The sequence below is a fragment of the Cnephaeus nilssonii genome, assembly GCF_951640355.1.
Source record: "Cnephaeus nilssonii genome assembly, chromosome: 12".
In the NCBI taxonomy this organism is placed as follows: Eukaryota; Metazoa; Chordata; class Mammalia; order Chiroptera; family Vespertilionidae; genus Cnephaeus; species Cnephaeus nilssonii.
In genome coordinates, this window is record NC_137083.1 from 5147522 (window position 1) to 5172507 (window position 24986).

The window sequence follows — 24986 nt, forward strand, 5'->3', positions numbered from 1 at the left end:
GGCACTTTCCTGCTCTTCAGCGTTTTCACCATCTTGCCACCCTCAGGTCAGACGTGATGGGACACCTTCTTTGTTGTCATCCAAGCGATGGATTTTTATTGAGCTTCATGGCGAGATGACAAGTCCAGAATCCAAAGGTTTCTAACGGCTGCTTCTGGGACTCCCTGGCGCGGGGGGGGGGGGGGGGGGGGGTGTCTGTGTGTCACAAAGTCAAATACATAAATGTGCGAAGGAGCCAGGGGAGCAAGTGCGGGCCCTGTGCCAACTCAGGCTGCCTGTCCAACCTGGGCCCACATTTCCATAAAAGTCCAGGCCTAACCAAAGCCTGGGACAGGGAATCAAGTTCCCAGCGCCATCGGCTGGTGGGTATCGGTCCCTCACACACTCCTGTGTAGCGTGAGAGCAGTGGTTCCTCCAAGTGTGGTCCAGAGACCAGCAGAGCATCCGGGAACGTGTATGGAAGCCAGTCCTCGGTCCTCAGCCAGACCCACCGAATTGGAAAGGCTGGGGGTGGGCCCAGCCTCCTGTTTGAACAGGCCCTCGGGGAGCTTCTGCCACGCTCAAACTTGGGGACCATGTCCTCAACCCTGGCTGGACCTGGGGGTCCCCTGGGGAGCTTGAAAAATCCAGTTGCTTCGTTCTCAAACAAGAATTCCTCAGTTGAAATTCGGAGTACAGCCCAGACATCAGGGATTTTCCCAGCCCCCTCCTTCCCCCCTGCGGATGTTCAGGTGCATCCAGGGCTGGTAACTGCCCTTCTGGGGAGTCTGTTGAAACACCCACATGATCCTCTCTGGGTGGGAGGGGGAGCGGGGAGGTGTGTGCAGCTGGGCAGAGCTCCGAGGGGCTGCCGCCTCTTGGAGAAAGTGACCTAACTCCCCACCTCGAGAAACATCCTTGATCCGGCTTCTTAGCCGGAATGGCTGTTTGCTCAGCGTGCTTTGCTTTAGAGGTGGTTTCTCTGTGTTGGGCACATGCAGGCATTCATGCACACATATGAACTCCTCCATTCTCAGAGGCTCTCCCGTGGTATGCCCGCTGGCGAGCTCCCTGGCATCAGCTCTTTGTTTCATCCGCACTAAGGAAGGAGCGGCCTGGCCCTGGCATAGAGCAACGCAGATCGTTCAACATTCTCTTGGGGTGTGGGACACTCACCCCAGCCAGGAAGCGTGCAGGGCCAGGGCTTAGTGGCTGGTGACAGTCTTCTTCCTTCCTGCGGAGGCACTCATGCGTGTGACTTTCGTTAGGAATTTGAGCCATGGAGGAAGTGAGAGGCTTCCCAATTACCACTCCTTTTTCTGAATAAAGGAGTCTGTTTTCTCCAGGAGAGGCCAAGCACCAAGGGGCTGAACAGCAAGTACATTGAAAATGCATTTGCTACTTGGAACCGTGGGTTCCAGTCCTAGTGTGGTAGATGCTGCACAGGATTCGAGGAATTAGTGGGTCTAGATCTTCTTTTGATATTTCCTGTGTTATCCAGATGAGTCGGTCTAGTCACCTGTGAGTCTCAAGCTGTGTTCTCCAGCCAGCAGCACCTGCACCCCTGGGAATTCGTTAGAGAGGCAGCTTGTCCACCCCACCCAGCCCCCCTGACTCAGAGACCGGGGCTTTGGCCAGCCCCCCAGGAGGTTCGGACCCTGCAGCCCTGGTTCTTGTCCATAAAATAAGGCGACCGGCCCAGGTTGTGTTTCAGGTCCATTCCAGCGCTCCAGGGGCCTTGGGGTAGGGCCCGGAAGAGGCGGAGCGATTCTCTGTCTTAGACCGGAACTGCCTCTTGGATGTGTCGCTGAAATAATTCAGCTGAAAACCAGCTACGTAGGTAACAGAAGAGAAACAGATCTCCAGACCTCCGCACCCGAACCCCATTAGGGCGCTCACTATAAAAAAAAGCCGTGCTACCTTCAGCGTTGGTGTCATTTCCCCAAAATGAAAAACCCCGGGTGCTTCGGGAAGGGAGCACCCCCATTCCTGTCGGGGCCGAGGGCTGTCTGATACGATTCGCCGAGCAGCATTCTGCAGGAACTAAGAAATGGCATTTCAGAAGGATGCACAGAGGTACACAGGCTTTGCTGTAAGACAAGGGAAAATTTCAAGCCATTTATCAAAGCTCACGCAGCTTCTATTTCGAGACGGGTGGGAAAAATACCCGGAACAAGAGAGGAAAATAAGTCCGTATCCAGAGCGTCTCATAAATAAGAAAGCGGGGACTGCTGGCCTCGCCGGGTTCTCGGAGTATTTTTGTCACAGTGTGGAAAGCTTCCCAGGCTTGCAGCATGTAATTCTTTTCGTTTGCCTGTTACCGACATCAAGGTTGTAAATTACTTCCCTGACGGTTAAAGCCAAGAGGGAAAAAGGAAGCAATAATTTGAAGGAGAGAGGAGCTGGGAAAATGGAACCTGGAGTTAAAAAAGAGGCAGAAAGAGAGAACAGAGTTCACTCACCACTACAAAGTGATTTGTTTTTCATCTGCAGTGCGGGGATGCTCCATAATTTAGGGCAAGTCCCAGAAAAATCAAAGGCGGTTTTCTAATTGGCTTCTGTTGAGTAGCAGCCTATTTGTCAGAGACCAGAGGAATGGTGTGCTGGACATCAGAGAGAGAGAGGTCTGTTAGACCTGGGAGGGGTGGAGAAATTGTAGCTTTCGTTAAAAAGGATGGACCGCAGGCCCATTATCCCTGAGCGAGTAATGTGGACGGAGGAGGACCACGGTTGAGGAGCTCTGCATTGGGCATCTCTGTGAACTTCAACACCTGAACACTAAAACCCCGGAGAAAAGCCTGTACTCTGAATAGTAATTGGCCATAACGGTGTGGGTTTACTTCGGGGCTCTCTATTCTGTCCCATTGATCTATAGGTCTGCTTTTATGCTAGTACCGTGCTGTTTTGATTATTAGGGCCATGTAGTATAGTTTGATATCAGATAGTTTTGTTCTTTCTCAAGATTGCTGTGGCTATTCGGGGTCATTTGTGTTTCCATGTATATTTTTGGAATATTTGGTCTAGTTCTGAGAGAGATGCCATTGGTATCTTGATAGAATTGCATTGAATGTGTAGATTACTTTGGGTAGTATAGCCGTTTTAATGATGTTAATGATTCCTGTCCATGAACATGGTATATGCTTTCACTTATGTATCTTCTTCATTTTCTTTTTTGAGTGTCTGATCATTTTCCAAGTACAGGCTTTTTACATTCTTGGTTAAATTTATCCCAAGGTATTTTGTTTTATTTTTTGATGCAATTGTAAATGGGATTGTCAAATTCTGGCTCTAAACTTTGAGCAAGCTCCCCAGACACCCAGTGCCTCAGTTTCCTTCTCTGTCATGGGAGAATAATAACCGAGTCTACTTTGAGGATCAAGAGTTAGTACATGAAGGTACTTTGCAGAATTCATGGCATAGCATAGGCATTATTTTATTGGGACTATTTGCTAAATAGCCACGTGTTTCTTTAAAAGAACCCTAAAAATAAATTATATTATTTAACTGTAAGACCTTTTGAGATCAGTGGCCCTATTTGGTGGCCCCCAGGTGTGCATAAGGGGGGGTAACTGATAGGAGGATGCTTTGAGGGGTCCCTGGGAGCAAATGCAAGCAAGACTGATGACTTTGGAGCTGTGGGACCTTCTCCAGGGTCAGCTTCACTAGCATCTACTAGTAGCTTTGGGGGTTGTTCCAATTCGATCCAGAGAAACTAATCTTTGTCGTTTGGTTTCCTTTTTGTGTATTTATTTTTGGAATAGACTCATAGACCAACACTAGAAACAGGTCTGAAATCAATGCCATACTTTCCTCTCTCCCACGGGGCACACTCCTCTTCGTTGGTGGGACCAGGCTGGGTGGCAGCTAATACTGAGCAGCCTACATTTTTTCTCAAGTCAGCTGTCCTCAGTCTGGGTAGCGTCGAAATGCTAGCAGCACCAAAACAAATGCATCCGACTTGCAGATGGTGCTGCGGCTTCCTCATCAGCCAGTGGGGAGGTAGTGCCACGCCTGAGTGCTAGGTGAGGTGACAGCATGGATGACACGAAAGGGCGCAGCTAATAGTAACTTTCTAAGACGTTACTTGTGTTCATGAAAGTCTAGTGTACCAAAGTCACAATAATAGATTTGTGTGTCGTGCGAGGCATTCCACTGCTCTCTAAAGGACTGCAGGTATTACAAAGTCTTTCATCGCACGTTATTTTTTAGATGAAGTCTCTGATCATTGATTTCCAGCTTTTTGATTTTCCCCCACTATTGAACGCAAATCTGACCTCTTACTCCGTAAACATCAGGTAAAAGTCGAAGTCCCCTGTCTTTGATGTGTCCGGTGAAGTGCATTTTTGACAAAATTATTTTATGAGATTTGTACCTCTTACTATAAGTGGTGCTTTGCTATTTTTATAACTTTCCAACATCCGAATAAATGAATCGGGATAAAATGCTGAATGAAAACAACGTCGCTCCACTGACCCACCCTGCCGTAGAGAGCGGGCAGGGATGCTCCGACAGGACCTGTGGCCGCAGGCAGCGCCGCTCTGCTGTCATTTCAGACGTTGTTTGCCAGCTCAGAACGTTCGCTTTTCAGACATGTCAGCAGCATGGAAAGGCAGCGTCTGTTCTCTTACATAACTTACAGGAGCCTGGGTTGTTTGAACCTTGAGTAAGTGAACAACAAGTCCTTCCTGAACTCGAATTAGAAAAAACGACAGTGAACCAAAATGTCCTGGCAATTCAGAGAGCCACGCTGCTCATTCACAAGTGTTTAGGAACAAAACACAAATATGTAGTTTCACACAAATTACCTATATCCTGAGGTAAAAGCAGGTTTTTTAATGCCTCTTTAACATTGCTTTTTCAGGTCTTTAACAAACAAAAAAAAAGAGTTCTCTTAAACCACTCACCATCTGCTAGTATATGCATGTATGCATGTTCAGGACGGGGAGGCGTGGTCGTGTCTGAGGGTTAACGATGGGCGTGGTTTGTTCCTTGGACAAGAGGCTTGTGGGTGACCTTGAACCTGCGGAGAATGTGTTGGGCGTATTTGTGACTATGGTTTTGTCTTCCTGGTTCTCACACTGTGCAGTGACCACAGGTCAGCACACTCCCCGAGAGCAGCAGGTGTCGGGACCCCAGGGATAGCTTTCTATCCAGTGTCCATGTGTAACCCTGGACAGTTCACAGAGTCCACGGACTGGGTGGGCACGCGTGTGCAGATGGATGAGTAAGTGAAAGTGCAGAGTGAACAGCTAATGGCCGAGATGTGGCCTCGTCCCAGCTCTTTCTCCCCAAATGCTATTGGCTTCACCACAGCACAGCTCCCAGACACACGGTTGTTCTGTGATTTTCTTTGTCCTTCAGTGTTACATCTAAGGATAATCCTGTACTTGGATCTTCAGCTGTGTTTCCTAACCCGGGAGTAAAAGGTGGCATTGCTGCCCCTGTAGATAGAAGCTCCCACCGCTACCCAGCAGGTTTCCATGGAGATAGGTGTGTTCCTACTTGGTTACTTGGAGTTTGCCTTGTGGTGCTTCGGTCTTGAGGTGGGATCCCAGACCTCTGCTGGCTGGTGGGTCCACTGAGGCATCAACCTGACCCAACCTTGTGTTTTAATCACAGAATCACGTCAACCCCGCCATGGACTTTACCCAGACGCCCCCGGGGATGTTAGCCCTGGACAACATGCTCTACTTCGCCAAGCAGCACCAGGACGCCTATATCCGGGTAAGCTCACAGCCCCTCGCGGTCACAGGTTTCCTGCTGAACTTGACTTTCAAGCTCACAGGGATGGAGGCATTCCCCAGAGAAGAGCGGCCCCAGAGGTTTGGCTTTCATCACTCAATGAAGTGAAAATTAAAATGAAATGAAACCCACCAGGGGCAATGACGTAAAGACTTCTCACCTCTGAGTATTTTTCATGTGATGACATTGAAAAATGCAATAGTACAGCCCAGCCAAGGTGGCTCAGTGGTTGAGCATCAACCTATAAGCCAGAAGGTCCCAGGTTCGATTCCTGGTCAGGGCACATGCCTGGTCTCAGGCTCAATCCCCAGTGTGGGGTGTGCAGGAGGCAGCCGATCAAAGATTCTCATCATTGATGTTTCTCTCTCTCCTTCTCCCTTCCTCTCTATAATAAAACCAATAATAAAAGTATATTTTTTAAAAATACAATAGTACTGGAAAACGGGTTTATGTGGTTCAATATCTAATTATGACAGAAGCTCTTAGGCTTCAGTACCAAGGACGGAAATAGCTCTCTACCAAAACCCGGCATGGCTCCAGGAGAGTGGAAATTCGTGGACTCACTCTAACACTCCTGAGCAGGGGCCCAGGCTTCCCTCAGGCACCACCTCTGGCCACTGCTGGAGACACAGTGAGAACAACAGCCAGCATGGGAGCGGCGCGGAGGGAGGAGCTGTGGAGGACAAGGGAAGATGCCCCTGCTGATGGGCAGTGCAGGTGTGGGAGGACGAGGTGAGGATGACGGAGGAGGCCTGCCCTTCGGGGCTGCCCCGCAGGAGGTCCTGGGCTTGTGCCGACACCTGTCACCTGTCCTCAGGGCGAGGAGCCCAGACTCAGTCGGGATGTGGTACAGCCACCCCAGGCTGAGGTGGAGCAGGATGTGAACAAATAGGACGAGAACTGGCGAGCAGTGACCGGGATGACTAGATCTCAGCTTAGAGCGTGAGGAACGAGGTGTCTGGCGCGGGAAGAGTGGGGCGGAGATGAGAAAAGGTAAGAGTCTGTCACTCACATTTTCTCTTCGTCCCTCCCGGTGACGCTGGCTCCGGGACGCCAGGGTTTGGGACCTGGCCCCATGGTTCTCTAGTGATGCAAATGTGGGCGACTCCGTTGGTCTGCACTAAACAGGAAGCACTGTTCCCCTGGGGGGGGGGGCGGCATTTGGAAATGTATGGGCTTGTTCCTTTGGCTGTCACCATGCCCTGCGGGGGCTGCTGGCCCAAACGGATAATACACGGGCCATCTTCCCCATGAAAAAGCGTGCTACCCAGGAGGGCCCCTTGACAAAGATGCCAGGCCCTGGCTTCCCTGCAGGCACTTGGTTTGAAATGGGTTTTACTTAATAGCAACCCACTGGTGACGGAGAGCAGACTGACAGCTGTCAGAGGGGAGGGGCGCTGCGGGGCTGGGGGAAGAGGTGAAGGGATTGAGAAGAACCCGATACACGTTTTCCCACAGATGCAACTTGCTAAGCTTCGGCTTCCACTGAAATATTATTTGTAATTTGATTAGACAAAGGGTGTGATGCATTTCTCCGAAAGATGGGCGATCGGGTCGTGGCCAGAAATGCAACCTCCCTTAAGAAAAGCGTCTCCTTCTCTCCCTGTCTTATTGAGAAGTAATTGACATACATCACTGTATGCGTTTACGACACAGCGTGATGGCTGGATTTATGAAGCCGTGGAAGAAAATTGTTTTTTTTTTTTTTTTCATAAAAGTTTCATTTGGCTTGTAATGTGTGTATATTTGTTGCGCAGGTATGTTTTCTAGGAGTGTAATCTGCTTGCAAAGAAGTGAATTAATATTTTTGAGATACTGTGTAGTATAGCCTCCGGAATGTTGCGTGTGAAAATGAGCTGTGTGGAAATTGAATTCAGAATTAGTGATTCATGTTTGTGGACGGAGAGTGTTCCTGAAATTGGAGCTTATTGATGCCGCATGCATTGTTAATCGCATAAGCAGCGTGTGCCTCCTGAAAAGTCACTTCCTGTGCTCAGCCCATTCCCCTCAGCGCACTCGCTTGAACACCGTAAGGGAAATGAGCGTGATGGAGCGCTTCAGAGTGTACCTCCCGGAGGGACTTCAGTGAAGAGCCGACTTCTGAAGGAAACGTGGCCCTTTCTGTCCACATGCGCTGCTGCTTATTGGTTAGGCGTTCCTGTAACTGAGAGGCCCGTATTTTCTCAGAAGTGTCCCTTTCCCGGTGCTGTTGCCCCCGCCTCCCCCCCCCCCCCGCCCCGCTGACACTAGGTCTGGCTGATGGGAAGCTGAAGCTATTTTCATGAGTGCCTGGGTCACGGGAACATGCCTGGGTCATGGGAACATGCCTGGGTCACGGGAACATGCCTGGGTCACGGGAACATGCATGGGTCACAGGAACATGTCTGGGCTTTGTGGTGGCTGTGAGAGATACCCCGGTGATGGTGACCCCGGTGATGGTGAAATTGCGCTGTAGAACCTGGGCTAGTGCTCTCAGATGGCTCAGTAAGTTTGGTCAGGAGCAGAGCAGTCTTATCTGAAACATAAAAATGGTTCTTTTTTTCTAAGTTTACGTTTCTGTTAAGATTTGCTCTTTTTCTTGGCCAGGCTGACCTCCTGTCTGAATGCCGTTGTTTACGTGTTACTTCTCCCTGCCACTCAGCAGGCATTCGCCCTCCCCCGGACAGAGCCTCACCGTTCACTCTTCCAGTCGGAGCCACGGCGAGGTCTTTTAAAGAAGTTGTAACATGCACACACACTCGCACGCATGCACATGCAAATATTTCCTCTGGGCTGGACACCCTCCACCGTCATGTTCGCTCAAACACTGAGCCTCTGTCCTTCCCCCACCCATCTTGTCGCCTCCTGTTCTCACTCACCTGCCACCCACGTGGCCACACCCCCTCATCAGCTTCCCCCCACCACTGTCCAGCGGGAGGCAGGGCAGTCTTCCCGCCTTCCTCTCAGCTCCCGCCCTCCCGCACTGGACACTCTACCCCTTGTGTCCTCTGCCGCTGCCCGTCTTGCTTCTGCCCCTGGCTGTCCTGGCCTCTCTGGTGGGTCCTGTCCCTCCGCCTGCCCATCAGATGGACACGATCCCCGGGACGCGGCCAGGGGACTGTTTTCTCCTCAGCCCCCAGGCTGCCCAGGCCACTGAGTAACCCCCAAAGGCCCATCAGGGAGCGAGGTGACGGGACTCCCCAAGGACCACGTCACTCGGGAGTCCTGTGGTTGAGGAGCTTTCTGGACAAAACAGAGGAGGGTGGGCCTGGGGGGAGAGGTCAGGATCAGGCACTTTCCCCGGCACTGGGAATGTATTTTGATTGGGGAGGTGGGAGAATCGGGGACACAGACCAGAGTCCTCAGCACAGATGTGGCGGTCAGGCCAGGAAAGCTTCCTGGAGGAAGCGGTCCCTGCACTAAGGTCGGTGGGTAGTTCTTAATCAGGGAAAGGGAGGGAGGGAGGGAGGGAGGGGAGGACACTGAGCGGAGGGAAGCTGAGCAAAGGCAGAAAGGCATGTGCTTTGTTCAGGGAACCAAAGCTCGGGTAACGCTGTGTCTAAACGTACGCTGCCATGTCTACCGCCCGGAGGGTGAGCGTGGTCACGGCCAGGGAGGCAGAGGGGCTGGCTCCTCGGTGACCTGTCACTATGTAGTGGTGTCTGGACTTGAGCCTGAAGGCAGTGAAGAGCTTCCGAAGTGTTTTCAATAAGGAGGATGAGAGTTAATTTTAGAAAAATCCCTCTCCTGCCAGAAGACAAAGGTGAGACGTGGCGGCTAGCGCGGAAAGCCGGCGGGATTACAGAGAAGCACTGGCAGCCGGACTGGGCGGCGGCGGCAGCGGGGAGCAGCAGCTCGAATGAGTTATTCTGGATCCAAAAGAAACTGCCGTCTCCGGGGAAGAAGGAGGGGCTTACTGGCCGCGCGGATGGGTGGGTGGTCCGGTCTGTAACAAGTTAAGCGCCGTGTCACTCACCGGTGACTGACGCTATCCTTTCCGTCCGGAAGACAGAACAGGCTGGGCGCTCAACGTGTTAATGACATCGTGCGGTCTGTAGGGGTGTTCACGTGGAGACATGCAGACCCTCAGCTGCGTGTGGGGCATCTGTGTGTGGGCCCGCTAGTAGGCAGTGAGGAAGGGCAGCCAAGGTCAAGTCCGCATAGACACCCATTCTGTATATTATGTGTCCTGGGACCTTCGAACGCACTCTCCGTGGAGCTGTGAGGATGACCTCAGACACCGCGTCCCGACGCTCCGGGGAACCCCTGGCCCACCAGCCTGCCTCTGTGGCACCTGGCACAGAGCGAGTTTAATGATTTCTCGTTAGTTACATGAGTAGAGTCTCTTCAGTTTTTATTTAAATGGTCTCTTGCCAGTGATCAGTGTATGTGTTACCATCTGAGAACCATGGCCTTCGTGCTTTTAGCAGTGACCGGAGCTATGTTTTTGAACGTGGATTTATGGACAGGCAGCCTGGCTTCTCGTGAGTCCTTGAATGAATTCGGAGCTGTGTACTGGGTGGGAGCAGGGATGGGATTGAATTAGCCCACACGTGGGTGGGAACAGCACACGAGGAGGAATTGTGGGTCTGGGCACGCGCTGTGCCCTTGTCAGATCTGGAGTCCTTGGTGATCTCAGACTTGTGGGTCGCACTTATTCAGGACACAATCGCTTGCTTCCTTTAAAAAATATATATTTTTTTATTGATTTCAGAGAGGAAGGGAGAGAGAGAGAGAGAAACATCAGTGAGGAAAGAGAATCATTGATTGGCTGCCTCCTGCACGCCCCCCCCCCCCCTCTGGGGATGGAGCTGGCAACCTGGGCAGGTGCCCTGACCGGGAGCCAAACCCTGACCTCCTGGTTCATAGGTTGAAGTTCAACCCCTGAGCCCCAGCGGCCCGGCAGAATCGCTTGTTTTCTGCAGATACTTCTCCCCAGCGAGGCCCGTCTGAGAGGTGGAGCGCAGTGCCGGCTCCCTCCCGTGGTCCTCGGTCACACGTCACAGCCAGGGCAGGGGCATGGCTGAGATGTCGCGTCTTTGTGCTGTTGTTGTTGCTCTTCTTTCTGGAATGACCAGCGTAGTGGCTCCGTGGAAATGTGGACTCGGAATACAGATTCTTGGTGTATTGATTACTCACTGGGACCTGCACAGAAACCCACATTCCTGGCTTTTTCATTTGGTTCAAGACTCACGCTGGCTGTTGTGGGAGCTGAGTGTCAGCTTCAAAGTAGGAAGTCATGACAAGCAACCTAAGGTTCCCAAGCCGCGGGGCCAGCTGTGAGGTGGAAGGGGGCCCTGAGGAATGCGGAAGGGAAACGCTGCGGCAGAGGTTCAGGGTGGACTCTCCATGGGACTCACCTGCATCCTGTTGAGCAGAGAAGAGGAGTCCTCCGTGTGGGCGGGTCACGTACAAGGGTTGTTCCCTAGAGCAGCTCGCATTTCAGGAAGAGCCCAGGACTATGGTCGGCAAACTGCGGCTCGCGAGCCACATGTGGCTCTTTGGCCCCTTGAGTGTGGCTCTTCCACAAAATACCACGGCCTGGGCGAGTCTATTTTGAAGAAGTGGCGTTAGAAGAAGTTTAAGTTTAAAAGTGATAGACTCGGAGTGGGGCGTCGAGAGGAGCAGACGTTCCTCTAGGTCAGACGGCCAGTGGGCAGGTGGAATCTGGACCAGCGTCTTTGACCTTCAAGTCCCAGGCTCTTCCCACTCGGAAGCCTCCTGTCTCTGGGCTTGGAGTGTGATGGGCACACGGGTCTGCCCTTGGCGTGGAGGGAAAGGGGCCAGAATCATTGAAGCGATTAGAATCACGGGCAGCTGCTGGGAACATGGAGGAGCGTGTGTGCTCAGTCATGACCTTCCTGAGTCTGCCATGACAGAAGTCATTCTCACACGCAGGAAAGGCAACCGCCTCCCCTCTGCTTCATGACAAACTGTGCATTCTTGAAAACCAAGGCCTACTTTTCATATATGTCTCCATATTACCAAATACTTGATTGGCACGAAAATGATTTAAAATTCTTTATTTATTTTTAAAATATATTTTTATTGATTTCAGAGAGGAAGGGAGAGGGAGAGAGAGACGGAAACATCTATGATGAGAGAGAATCATTGATTGGCTGCCTCGTACACACCCCCTACAGGAGATTGAGCTTGAAACCCGGGCATGTGCCCTTGACCGGAATCGAACCTGGGACCCTTCAGTCCGCAAGCTGACGCTCTATCCACTGAGCCAAACCAGCCAGGGCCATTTAAAATTATTTAAAGGAATGAATGAGCCTGCTGAGGGCATCTCTGCGAGGCTTCCCAGATCTCACACGCGGTCGCAGTTTGAGTCTAGTGACACGCAGAGTGACGTGCAGGAGTATTTCAGCAGATCGGGGGAGGCTCAGAGCCTGTTGTCCGTCCTCCGGGACCCTCTAGGCCTTGCAGCCAGACACAAGCTGCTGTGCAAGATCCCAGACCCTCAAAACGTCAGATCAGCTATTTCAGTGCAACAGTGAAAGCCAGGTGCATGCAAATGAGGTGCTTCTGTTATTGTTTCTATCTTTTTTCAGAGGAAAAGCAAATTCCCACAGAAAACAAGAATGGTTCATCTTCTTAGATGCTAAACAAAAACCTAACTAAAGGAAGAGAAATCCCTTTCGACATTCACATGTATTCATTGACTGACTCGGTCAGGAAATATTATCAAACATCTACCATCTGCCAGGCTGGTGCCATGCGCGGTGGACTTGGTGGCCAATGGGAAAGGCAGGGTCTAGTTGTTAGACACCAGAAACTAGAACTTCAAGCACAGGAAGACAGCAGAGTGTTTTTGTTTTGTTTTGTTTCATCTCGTGTCCTTTTGTTTCCTTCTTTGGGTTTTCTTGCTGAATTTGGGATGTTTAGATGTGACCTATCCTAGCCACATCCATCAAATCATAAAAACGTGACTTCTCTGCAGTTTTCCACAGTATTTTGAGCGGCACATATTTCGCTGTTTTATCGGTTATCAGTGTTTAACTATCAGAATCACTCAGGTCTTGCTTCTTTCCCAGCGACCTAATTTTAAACAGTGACCCTGCGTCTTAGAGAAATATCCTGGCGAGGGGTCAGTGTGGAGCAGAGCAGCCCTGACCCCTCTTGTGCAGGTCTCCTCTATCTTTGGGTTGATGCTGTGTTAAAAACAAAACGTATTTTTAATGAGGCTCTTATACAACTGACTGCAGAATGTACACAACATTGAGGCTTCCAGTAACAAAACTAAAGGAAAATTCTGGAAACTTGTTCTTTCTGAACCCTGCAGTTCTTGTCTCAACATACCTCGTAAATGTTCATTTATGATGAATATTTCACCCATTTGGAATATATCTGCACATTGGATGATTGTGGTAGAAGGGAATGAATTTCCTGAGGGGGGACATAGAATTCCTTTAAAAATAAGATTAATTACAATGGTTTTGTGCACTTTTGAGCTAGGGCTCATGTATGTTCCTAAAACTATTCCAAATCAGAAAAAAAATTATAATGCATAAATAAAGTAGAGGGTATTTGTAACTAAGAATTGTTTTTTCAAGTTCTTTCATTATAACTATTTTATTAAAAGTTAAAAAATTTAAAGTATGTTTACACTAAACCTTTAACTTTATTCTCCATCCTTGTGATGTATACTTAGTAAACAATATTTTTTAAAATATTTGGGGAAAATATTGGCATAGACCCCAATTCACCAAAGGGCCAGGGAGGTCTGATTCTTGATGCAGTACTGAAGAGAAATTCTATGGGATGACCCGTATGAGAGAAGCTACTATCTTTGAGGACTTTGAATATTTTGAGTACTTAACATGCATTATTTGTAGTCTTCCCTTCAGTGCTTCCAGAGATGGGAAGATAAGGTCACCTTTGTACCCTCTTCTTCTAGCATGTAGGTCTCTCTGTCCATTGAGGTCTACCTCAAGTTCAAAGCCATTTGGGGAAACTTTTTACCTTTTCTCTCCTTGCTATAAACATAATGAATAGCAAGCCCAGAGCTTGCTATGCAGTAACAACTATACTAAACACTTTTAATAATTTCTCACAACACCCCTATGAAGTCAGCCCTGCTGGTATTTCCATTTTACAGATGAGGGAGCTGACACACAGAGAGGTTAGGAGGTTTGCCCAGGACCACACAGCTAAGGGAGTGCCAGAGCCGACTTTAAAACCAAGGAGTCTGCGTCCAGTGTTCAGAGCCAATGCCTCCTAGGGGTTTGCAGATTCATCCAGGGGTTGCAGCTGTAGTTCAAACGAGTCCTGTGGGTGTGTTTTGCTCAACTGGCACAGTCTTTTTAATGAGAAGATGATTGACTTGCCTGTAGGCAGGGCTTGCGCTCTCTCTCTCTCTCTCTCTCTCTCTCTCTCTCTCTCTCTCTCTCTCCAAATAACCAGGTGCCAGAACTCCCTATTATATTCTCTCTGGCTGCTTCCTGCATTCTTGTCTGCCTGGTACTTGAGGGACTTGAGTTAATGGCCACTGATACTGGTGGTCTGCAGTGACCTCTGTAAAATTCTGGATGCACACAGTAGGTGCTCAATCATCTACTTGCCTTTTGCCTTTCCCAGTTCATCAAGTCTTCCTTGGTTCGGGTTCCATCTCCCAGGGGTTTCATATGCATATGCTCAGTGTTTGCTGTCTTTCCATTCTTGGCGTGGATTTCTGGAGGGCGAGGTGCTTCATCTTGTGTTCTGTGTTTATTCTCTGGCTAAGAATAAAGGACTTTAGTTTCAGCCTCCCAACAGTTGGGTAAAGGAATGGCATGCTTCTCAAATTCTCCAGTTGTAAATTCAAGAAAAAAGCCATCAGATCTTATTATAAATATATTGGACCAGTGTTCTTGGGCTCTCCTCACAGTGGGCCCCAGAACTGTATGTTAGACCAGGCAAGGGACCCCTCACTGTCCAGCAGCCTACATTTTAAGGGAACAGGAGCCAAATACCCTACTTACACTAAGGTTGGTGCTGATGGAGGCAATGTTGAGTCTTTAAAGTAAATTAGGGAACTTTTAACATTTCTTGCACTAAGGTTGGTGCTGATGGAGGCAATGTTGAGTCTTTAAAGTAAATTAGGGAACTTTTAACATCTCAAGAGGGGAAATTGGCAGTTTCCCCAGCGACATAATTACAGGACAGCGTGTAATGTGTAATTAAACTGAACTGTGAAGCAAGCGGTTGGAACAAAGCTTGGTGGCCCATCACTTTCTGTTCCCATAGTGTTGACAGATCATCCCCTCCCCATCTCCCCAAAACGGCTTCAGCAGCAAGTGCTCCTAATTCTTTTCTAAATGAAATTATATGTTGCCAGTTAAACACGTTTCATGTAAAGGAGCCTTTTTTATTTGAGTGACGTTTTCCTTCTAGATGATCTGGAGCACAGACTCCATTTAGAATAACAAGGACCCAAGACAGCCTTGCTGGGACTTCAGAATAACTGTCTAATCATTCATTTAAATACTTGATTCTTGGCTTTCATCTCTATTCTTTCTTTGACCCAGGTTCACAAGTCGGAGGCTTGTTGTTTTTCTGTACAGTATCTTTTCATGTTTTAAAAATAGTGGCATTAATTCCATTGATTTTGATTGTGAATATTCAAGCTGTTAACTGCCAATCAGGACCTCTTGAGAGTGTGAATGTGTGTGATTAGGTTTGCTAATTGCACTGGAAGGCAGCATTTCTGACATCGAAGCCAACAGTTTGAGTGCAAGGCTTCAGGCCCCAGGATGAGCTCATTATTCAATGTGGGCTTGGTTTTATCTCCGAAGACCCGCCCTCTGAGGGAGGCAGGTTCCATGTGCATTCATGACTGCTGGGCACAGCCCTGTGTGTGTGCGCGGCGTTCACATCCCTCCGTTCTGTAGGTACTGGATTCGGTGCCTGAAATCTAAAGCAGGTCTAAAACACGGTATTTGTCTGTCTCATTCTCCAACAGCCCAAGCTGGGTATGAGGTTCAGAATTTTTGCTTAGCTCTAGCTGAAGGTTTTTATGTTTTTGTTTTGTTTGTTTGTTTTTAATCATTAAAACAGTGAGACTTTAAAAACACAGTGATGGATTGCTTGAGAGAAAATGAAACGAGCTATAGAATGAACTGCGTGCAGGTGACATACCGTGTGAATCACAAGGTTAGAACCTACCGGCAGCCTCCCCTGTGGGTGACTCCCTCCCTCCCGGGGGTACCAGCGAAGCCCGTAGCCTGCAGTCACTGCCCTGGGGTCTCTGTCTTAGACCCAGCAACGTCTTCCCACTCTTTCTCCCAGCTGGTTCTCTCAGTCTCCATTGCCCATTTTCATGTCTCACTATGCTAGTTAAAGCAGTGACTATTGAGTACATGTTCTGTGATGACCTGTTCCCTTTCTGCTTCCCCTTTAATTAGACATTGATTTAATTATTGATTTCAGAAAGGGAGAGAGAGAGAGAGAGAGAGAGAGAGAGAGAGAGAGAGAGAGAGAGAGGAGAGAGAGAGAGAGAAACATCAATGATGAGAGAGAATCATTGATTGGCTGCCTCCTGCACACCCCACACTGGGGATCCAGCCTGCAACCCAAGCATGTGCCCTGACTGGGAATCAAACCGTGACCTCCTGGTTTATAGATGACACTTCACCCCTGAGCAGCCACGCCAGCTGGGCAGGCTGTTTGTTGGTTTGTTTTTACCTTCACTGCAGAGCTCAGCGGCTGCCTTCCCCCTTTCTGCTCTAATTGTGATTTTGCTGTTAAAGGGGTGATGTATTGGGTAAATGGGCCTTTACTGTGAGGCTTCATGTTTATCGGGCTAGGAATTAGCCTGTTCCTGTGGATAAGGCTGCGGGTGTCAGAGGCTGCAGTTGCCTCTGGGCCCTGTCCTTGTTCCTCCTGTTGTCTTTGGGTTTCCCCAGGGACTCCTCCTTCAGTGGGACCTGGGGCTTTCCGCTCCTGTGGCTGTGGTTTCCACTCCTGTAGCTGTGGTCTGGTGTTACTATGGCAGGAGCTCTGATGAGCTGGGAGCGTGCAGGGGGAAGGGGCGTGTCCTACAGTCTTGTGATTGGGTCTCAGTCTTTCAATGTGCATGTGCCCTTGGGCTGTGACCTTCATGCATTTTGAGGGTGGTAGTTTGCACTGTGCCCTCAATTTTCTGTGGGAACGAAGGAGAGGTGTTGACCTTCAGTGTGTTCAACCTTTTACTTGTTGCAAGTTTGGAAGTGACGGCTTCCAAGGTTTTTACATGTCAGACCAGGAACCAGAGGGCCCCTCTTTAGGAAAAAATAGAAATAACATTTGAACCATGAAGAGGAGCTGGTAGTCTTGCCCCACTGCTGGGATTCCCTGTGCCCAGTTGTTATTCTGTCACAAACACCCTTCAGCAATGGATCCCTTCCGTCAGGAACTAGGCTTGGCTGGACCTACTCTGAACTCGGTTGTTAAAGTGGGTCGTTTTGAATGCAGTTGCTCGGAGACCTTCCTGGTGACTCTGAAATCGCTGGCTCAGTGGATTACTCTTCATTTCCTTAAGAAGACTCCGTTACCAGCACACCTCCACCAGCAAACCTCCTGACTGCCCCTCAGAATGTATCCAGTGTCACCTCTTTCCCTTCTATCCCATCGTTATAATACTCCCGTTTATTACATAGCTCTCGTGTATTGCAGTAGTCTCCTACTTGGTTCAGCCTCTTTCCGCCCTTCTTCCTCGTGTTCGTTCTCAGCCCAATGGCCAGAATATTAGGAATCCAGAGTGACCCTTCTAAAACTTGGTCTCATCACATGCCTTCTCTGCTCAAAATTCTCCAGTGGCTCTTATCTCACTCAGAGTAAAGTCCAGATTCATGGCCATGGCCTCCAGGCTCTGTAACAGTCTGTCTCGCTGCCTTTTTGTCCCTCTAGGCCTCCCTTACTCAGCTCCATCCCAGCCCTCCTCTGTAGGAGTTTGCTAGCGCTGCCATCACAGAGGAACACCGATGGGCGGAAGCCACAGAAGTGTGCTGTCTCAGAGCTCGGAGGCTGGGAGTCCGGATCCAGGTGCCAGCAGGGTGGTTTCACCTGAGGCCTCTCTCCTCGGCTTGCAGACGGCTGCCTTGCTGTGTTCTCCCATGGTCGTCCTCATAGGCACTCACATTCCTGCTGTCCCTTCCTCCTCCTATCAGGACACCAGTGGAACTGGATAGGGCCCCACCCCAATAGCCTCCTGTTAACTCATTTGCCTTTGTGAAGGCTCTATCTCCCAACGCACTCACCTTCTTAGGTACTGAGGGTTAGACCTTTAACATATGAATTGGGAGGGGGGGGCACTGTTCAGTCCACAGCATCCTTGTTGACCTTCAGCATAGCAGGTGCCCTCCGGCCTCTGGGCCTTGTACTTCCTGCTTCCTCTCCCGGGAGTCTGCTCCCCAGGAGCCCCGTGGCTCCCTCTATCCCTTCCTCTAGGCTTAGCGTGGCCTTTCTTCACCACCAAATGGAAGGTTGGAACTTCACCCCTTGGCCCCGTGTCTACCTCCATGCCCCTGTTTTTCTCCAAATGCAATGCTTGTGTATGTGCCCCACATCCACCTTTCTGTTTGTTTCCTCGTACCTGTGCTGGTGTGTAAGCCGCCTGAGGACGGGCTGGGTGCTGCCCTGCGTGCCCAGTGCTCCGCGGTGACAGAGGCTCCCAGCAGGTGTCTGTTCCCTGAGTGCCTGAGTCAGGAGTTCTGGTGCCCTGCCCCGGGCTGGATTGCCAGTCACCCGAGGGAGGAGGCCCCAGAAATAGGTTTCCTCTTTTTTAAAAAAAAATGTTTTTATGGATTTTAGAGAGAGAGGAAGGGAGAGGGAAGGAGAGATAGGAACATCCAGAACTTATATGCATAACACATGGACACAGACAGTAGTGTGATAAAGGCCTCGCAGGGGATGGGGGCAGATGCAAGGTGGAAGGGGGCAAAGGGGGAAAAGAGGACATCTGTAATACTTTCAACAATAAAGATAAATTAAACACACACACACACACACACACACACACACACACACACACATCGATGAGAGAGAAACATTGATCGGCTGCCTCCTGCACGCCCCTAGTGGGGATTGAGTGGAGACCCGGGCGTGTGCCCTGAACTGGAATTGAACCCGTGACCTCCTGGTTCAATGCTCAACCACTGAGGCACACAAGTCAGGCGTAGGCTTCCATCCTGAACACGCTACGACCTCCCTGGCTGCAGCTGTCCTTCGGGTGGTTGGTCCGCCCTGGGATGGAAGCCCAGTTAGCAGCTATCTTGGGGTGCCCCAGATGACACTGTCCCCGATATGCTGAGCCGTGGGTGAATCACTGCTGACTTTTGGTTTTAAATTGTATTCATGTGACCAGAGTCCAGCCAGTGTGAGCAACCTGCCCACCAAATCGGAAGGCATTCCGTATCGGTGTAATAAAATGTAGGTGGCAGTGTTCCCGTGGCCCCGTCGTATTCGGTAAAAATAGCTTTCCCCTTAGGAGCTGTTCGATACACCTGGTGTGCCCAGGAGTGTTTGACATTGTCAGGTAATTTTATTTTTACCTTGACCTTAATTTTATCAACTTTTTCCCTGTATTGGTAAAACCCAAGATTCCAACATTTAGCATAAGTCATATCTAATAGAGACTATTTTTTGTGTGTTTTATAAAGCAACTGAAACACTATTAGTAACAACTTTAACAGCCCTAGTAACTAACTTCTCTCCGGTGGTTTATCAAATGTGATTTTGTACAAGGGTCCTTATACTTGGAGGCTGTTGGAATTCATGACCTTGAGGTGTGCCATTCATACCTATTTACAAACTTGCAGGGAAGCCAGCGTGGCTAACATTTCAGTTCTTGAATGTCGATGTTCCTTTACCACAGGACCTTTGCACATGCAGTTCCCTGCTCAGCCTCTTCTTTCTGCACCCCTGCTCCATGGCACACTTTAGTCCCATGCATTCTTTAGGACTTCATCCTCTGGCTCCTTTTTTGTTTTCTTGTTTATTTCTTTGGTTTTGCTTCCTTAAGCACTCACTCACTTTGGAATTATATAATTATTATTATTTGATCATTATCTCTCTCAAACATGACATTTTTGAACAGGGACTATGTCTCTCTTTGCCGTGTGTCCTCACTGTCTAAATTATTTGTTAACTATTGGATGCATTGAATCCTTGCTCAGTGTCACTTCCCTCACCCCCTCCGAGGTCCTTCATAGTCGTAGGTGATTTGTGTCCGAGGATCAAAACTGGAACCAGACTTGGCAGGAATCTGCCTGTCAGTGAGCTGGTTTGACCATCAGAATGGCCACCGTTTAGGACTGATGAGCCCATGGCGTTGAGCCTTACACCAAGTCTGTCACAGAAGCCGTGGGAACCTGTGTATGTTACAGGAGTAGAGATGAGTTCTGTATCAGAAAGTGACTGAGAAGACTACCGTTTAGGGCAGTGATGGGCAACCTTTTGAGCTTGGTGTGTCATACTTCGCCAAAAATCTGAGCATAACTCGGGTAGTGTGTCACTTTGAGGAAAAAACATTATTTCGCAAATGTTTCATCCTCAGGAGCAGCAAATGTTTCATCCTCGGCATGCGGCCGCCTCAGCGGCCGCGTGTCATCAGAAATGGCTACGCGTGTCAGTGCTGACACGCGTGTCATAGGTTCGCCATCACTGGTTTAGGGAGTTATTTTGGTAGAGGGGTCAGGTCAGCTGAGAGCCTGGTAGCTTGGGGCTCCACCCTACATTAGGTAGGAATGAATAAAAGGTCAAATGTATTGAGTAATGAATGTATGCCAGGGGCTGTTAAGGAAATTTTACATACATTTACTTCATTGGATTCTCACAACACCTCTATACGGTAGACACTGATTGTACCCATTTTGCAGATGTGGACACTGAGCTCAGAGATGTTGAGGAACTGGTCTGTTGTTATATTAGATAGTAGGAGGCAAACTTGGAATTTGAGCACAGGCTGTTTCCTTCTCCCATCGGAGGAACATGTCAGGGGCACAGGCAGGCTGTCCTTTCCCATCCCATGCTGGCCCCGAGAAATGATTTTGTTTTTAAATGAGGCTGTATTTTCTAGAGCAGTTTAAAGTTCACAGCAAAATTGAGGGAAGGCACAGAGATTTCCTATATATCTCCTGCCCCCACACAGGCACAGCCTCCTCCATTATCGACATCCCTCACCGGAGGGTGCATTTGTTACAATCAGTGAACCCACATTGACACAGCGTTGTCACCCAAAGTCCACAGTTTACATTAGGGTTCACTCTTGGTGGTGTACGTTCTCTGGGTTTGGACAAATATATGGTGACATGTATCCACCATTATAACATCACCTAGAATATTTCCTCTGCCCTAAGAATCCTCTGTTCTCTGCCTATTCATCACTCACCCCCCCCCCCAAGTTCCTGGGAACCGCTGATAAATATATTGTAAGTGACAAACATATTAAAATCTTTTAACTTCACATTTCCATGCCTAGAAATGTGCTTAAAGGAGACGATCTTGTAAAAAGCATAGGCGTTGCTGTGAGGTAGTTACGTTAGGCTCACAGGACGTGCAGAGGGGACGCTGGGTGAAGAGGGTCTGGACGCCAGCAGGTGAGTGAGGGGCCGACCTTGGCTCTGGCCCAAATGCAGATCCGGGGGCGGCTGGCCTCTTGCTTGGCAGCCGTAGCTCGTTAGGAACCGTGCCTTTGTTTCAGAGAAGGATTCTGAAATGAAGGAAAAGGAGTCTTTGGGGGATCACATCTGTGAGATGATTGCTCTCCCTAATATGTACCCACTTGTGCTACTTACTACATTGACTCCCTGGAACAGCGTGGCCTGGGGACCTCGTGGGGCAGAAGGGCTCCCTTCATTCCGGAGGGCAGGTGGGGACCAGGGCTGCTCCCCGGAAAACCACCAGCGTTCGTTGCTTTGCCGGCGAATCACCCCCCTCCATCCCTGGCTTCAGAGAGCTGTGTCAATTACAGAGTATGACAAAGTCCTCCTTACTCTTGCTGTCAAGGACTAGCTTTGGGCCTTGTGCTGTCCATGGTCCTGGCTCCCCTGAAAGCCGCATGGAGCTAACAGGGCAGTCGTCAGACGGGAACGGGGCTGGGGTTGAGTGCCCATTGCCAGTTGGGACGGGCCTGGACTCAGACGCGGTCCCCAATACGCAGGAGGAAGTGCCCACGGGCACCATCGCCTGGGAAACAGTAGTTTCCCTTTCAGATCAGCAACGTGGGCTGCCACTCTCCGCCCCTTTGCAGGTGGCTCCTCCCATGTCCCCAGCCACCCACACCTGGATTCAGGGCCCTCTTCCTGGTAACTGCAGAGGAGGAAGTGGTGCCAGCATGCCATACGGGATGGTGGAAACAGGGGCACGGGGAAGAGGGACACCCCCCTGCTGGGAGCTGGGCCCTGCCATCTCCTTCATTTCCTCTCGCTGGTTCTCGCTGAAGGTCTTTACAGGAAGCCTTTACCGAGAACACTTGCCGAGTGACTTCCATAAACACAGGACAAACGACATGTCCACACACCCAACGCTCTGTAAGTGTGTGCAGTGTGCGAAGGTGATGCGTGGCTTCCCCGCACACCTCTGAGGTGTGGGCTCCACCGTGAGAGCTGGCTTCTCAGGTGTCCGACATGGCGGCCCATCCCTGGGGTACGGCCCATCCCCAGGGCACGGCCCATCCCCAGAGCTTGTCTGCAGGAACAGGGCACTCTGCTTCTAAATGAGCTTCCTTCACAGCTTGGAGTCCCAGTGTGGCCATGTGCTCCAGCTGCCAATGCTGTCTGGGTCCCGAGCCCCCCACAGGGCAGGCGGGGATGAGGGTGGAGGTTGCTGGGAGCGGCCCAGAGGCCATTGCTTCTGAGAAAACCCACAGGGACATAGATGGGAACTTGGATTGACGGGGGACAAACAGATGATGTAACTCAGCTAAGATGCTTGGGAACGTACAGAAATCATACATGATGGAAATTCTCATGTTAGAACCAGGCAAGTGGGTGTTCACCACAGTGGACAGAGATGCCCACCGGACCCTGGTGGGCACTGCCAGCCCAGCGAGAGGCCAGAGTTGCACCTTGTAGTGTCCACTCGCTTGTCAGTAACTCATGAGTAAGCGCCGACTGTATGTGTGACCACTGCCGTGCGGGAGAGTCACAGGGACTGACACGTGGTTCCTGACCTCCGGGGCGAAGTAAGACCCGTGTGCGGCACCACAGCGGGGCCGACGGGAGAGTTGCTGTAGGGAGGTCACGGTCAGGCTGTGGGGCTTTAGAGACAGAGCTGCATGCCGTGTTACGGAGAAAGGACCTGGGGTGCTCAGGAGAGGGGACATGCAGACCGGTGCGGGAGGGGCAGGGGCTGGAGGGATGTCAGGGAAGCAGTTTCCACAAAGAACCCCCGTGGACATGGCCCTGCACACGCTGTCCCACGGAGGAGACGGCTCCTCCTCTCCTTCGGCAGCTGGAGCCCAGATCCGGGCGCTTAGGGAGGACGAGATGGAATGAGATGAAGGTCAGCTGAAAGGCTAGGTTTGCAGGTGAAAAGTTTCATGTCCACGTGCCATTAAACCCAAGTATGGCTTAGCTCCGTACTTAGGTTCCAGTGAGGAGCTTGCCCACGGAGCGCATTTCATACGTGTACCAGCAGTCATGTGATGGAAGGATGTTGACGGACCGTTGTCCGGAAGAGGGGGGGCAGGATAGGAAGCACTCTCCTTCCTCCCCTTTGCCCCCTTCGGACCAGAGGGGGTAGGACCTGAGCGCAGGGGAGGACGAGGTGTGGTCTTCCTCAGGAGCTGGTTGTACCCCTCGCCCTCCTCGAAGGTGTTAGTAAAGCGAGTTCTGGCCGAACACGTCCCAGGCAGTGCATGTGGAGCGCCACTTGGCTCTGCAACGCGGTGACGGTTACGGCCGTGCTGACGAGTTCCTGGTGAGGAAGGAGGCTGAGCAATGCCAGGCCTCGTTTTTCATCCACAGCGACTGCCAGACAGCGCCAGCAGCCGGCGCCTGGCGCTCCTCGGCGGGGACAGAAGGCATCTGTATTCTGCAGCCCAACGCCGCCGAGTGAGTCAGAGTCCGCCCCGCGAGCTGGAGATTGATGGCGACACTTCCCCAGGAGGCGGGGGCTTCTCTGATCCGCACGATCCCTTTCCCAGGTGCCTCCTGGGCCTGCGCACCTCTGGGTGCGGTGTTGACAGGCCCCTGGGGAGAGAACCCAGCGTCAGGGTCTCCCCTCGGGGCTCTCCCCTGGGGGAAGCGTCCCGCCTCGCGGGGAGGGACGTGTCCTTGGAAACAGGCAGGTAACACAGGGCATGTGGAGGGGACCGCCAGCAGCGCCCACGCTTCCTGGGAGCATGCGGCACGGGAAAGCTGTCCCCCGCACCAGCGCCAGCCCCTCGTGTCTTCCCAGAGGATGGCAAGCCCCGAAGGTGGTATCCTGTTCTTACGTGTATTTTTAGCATCCGGCGAGGTACTCAGCAATAGTAATGTTTAAAGAAATGACTTGCAATGACTAATTCACAGGGAGTGGAAGGGGGGCCCGGACTTTAACAGTAGAGTGGGGAGTAGACTTCCTGGCCTCTCAAAGCGTGGTCCCTGGGCCAGCAGTGTCCGCACCTCCCGGGTGCTGCTGAGAAAGACAGGCCCGGGCTGCCCGCTGCGGGCTGGGAACCCGCGTTTAGCAAGGGCCTGCGGAGCTCTGTGAGTGCGTTATGTTTGAGAAGACCGAGCGTAGAATCTAGCTGCAAAATAAGGAGCTTTGCCCTGTCTGGTGTGGCTCAATGGTTAGAGTGTCAGCCTGCTCACCAAAAGGTCCCGGGTTCGATTCCCAGTCAAGGGCGTGTACCTGGGTTGCAGGTTAGATCCCTGGCCCCTGTCAGGGTGTGTGGAGGAGGCAACCAATCGATGTCTGTCTCTCATATTGACATTTTTCTCTCTCCCCCTCCCTTACTCCCTTCTACTCTCTTAAAAAAAAAAATCAATGGGAAAAGAATGAGGATTAACAAAAAAATAAAATAAAAGTAATGAGCTTTCACACACAAATACAAGGGCGTGCACGCGGCTGGCCCCTCAGCAGGACGCAGTGGAGCCTGGCCTTCTTCGGGCACCGTCCCTCCCTCAGCGGCTGTGCTTGGGTGTCCTACAGGACTAGCATCCTGGGCCGTTTCTGAACCTTCACCTCTAGTGCCCCTACCTGCTCAGTCCTAGGCCCTGGCTTGGGAATAGGAGCCTTCCATGCCCCCCATGAAGCGGATCAGACCCCAGCACGGAGGTTGTGGGGCTTGCCCTGCACTTGGGGTGCTGGTCCCACACGTCTTAACTGCTAGACAGCAG

At 50.7% G+C, this 24986-nt stretch overlaps 1 protein-coding gene across 4 annotated transcripts in view; it reads left to right on the top strand.

The window, feature by feature from the left end:
- The window catches only part of ELMO1 (engulfment and cell motility 1), a 403454-nt gene that overhangs the window by 196930 nt on the left and 181538 nt on the right, over positions 1-24986 (top strand). For all 4 annotated transcript variants that reach the window (XM_079786562.1, XM_079786563.1, XM_079786560.1 and 1 more), the window contains exon 14: positions 5599-5703. In XM_079786562.1, coding sequence (XP_079642688.1) covers positions 5599-5703 — 105 coding nt within the window. The remainder of the gene's footprint in view (positions 1-5598; positions 5704-24986) is intronic.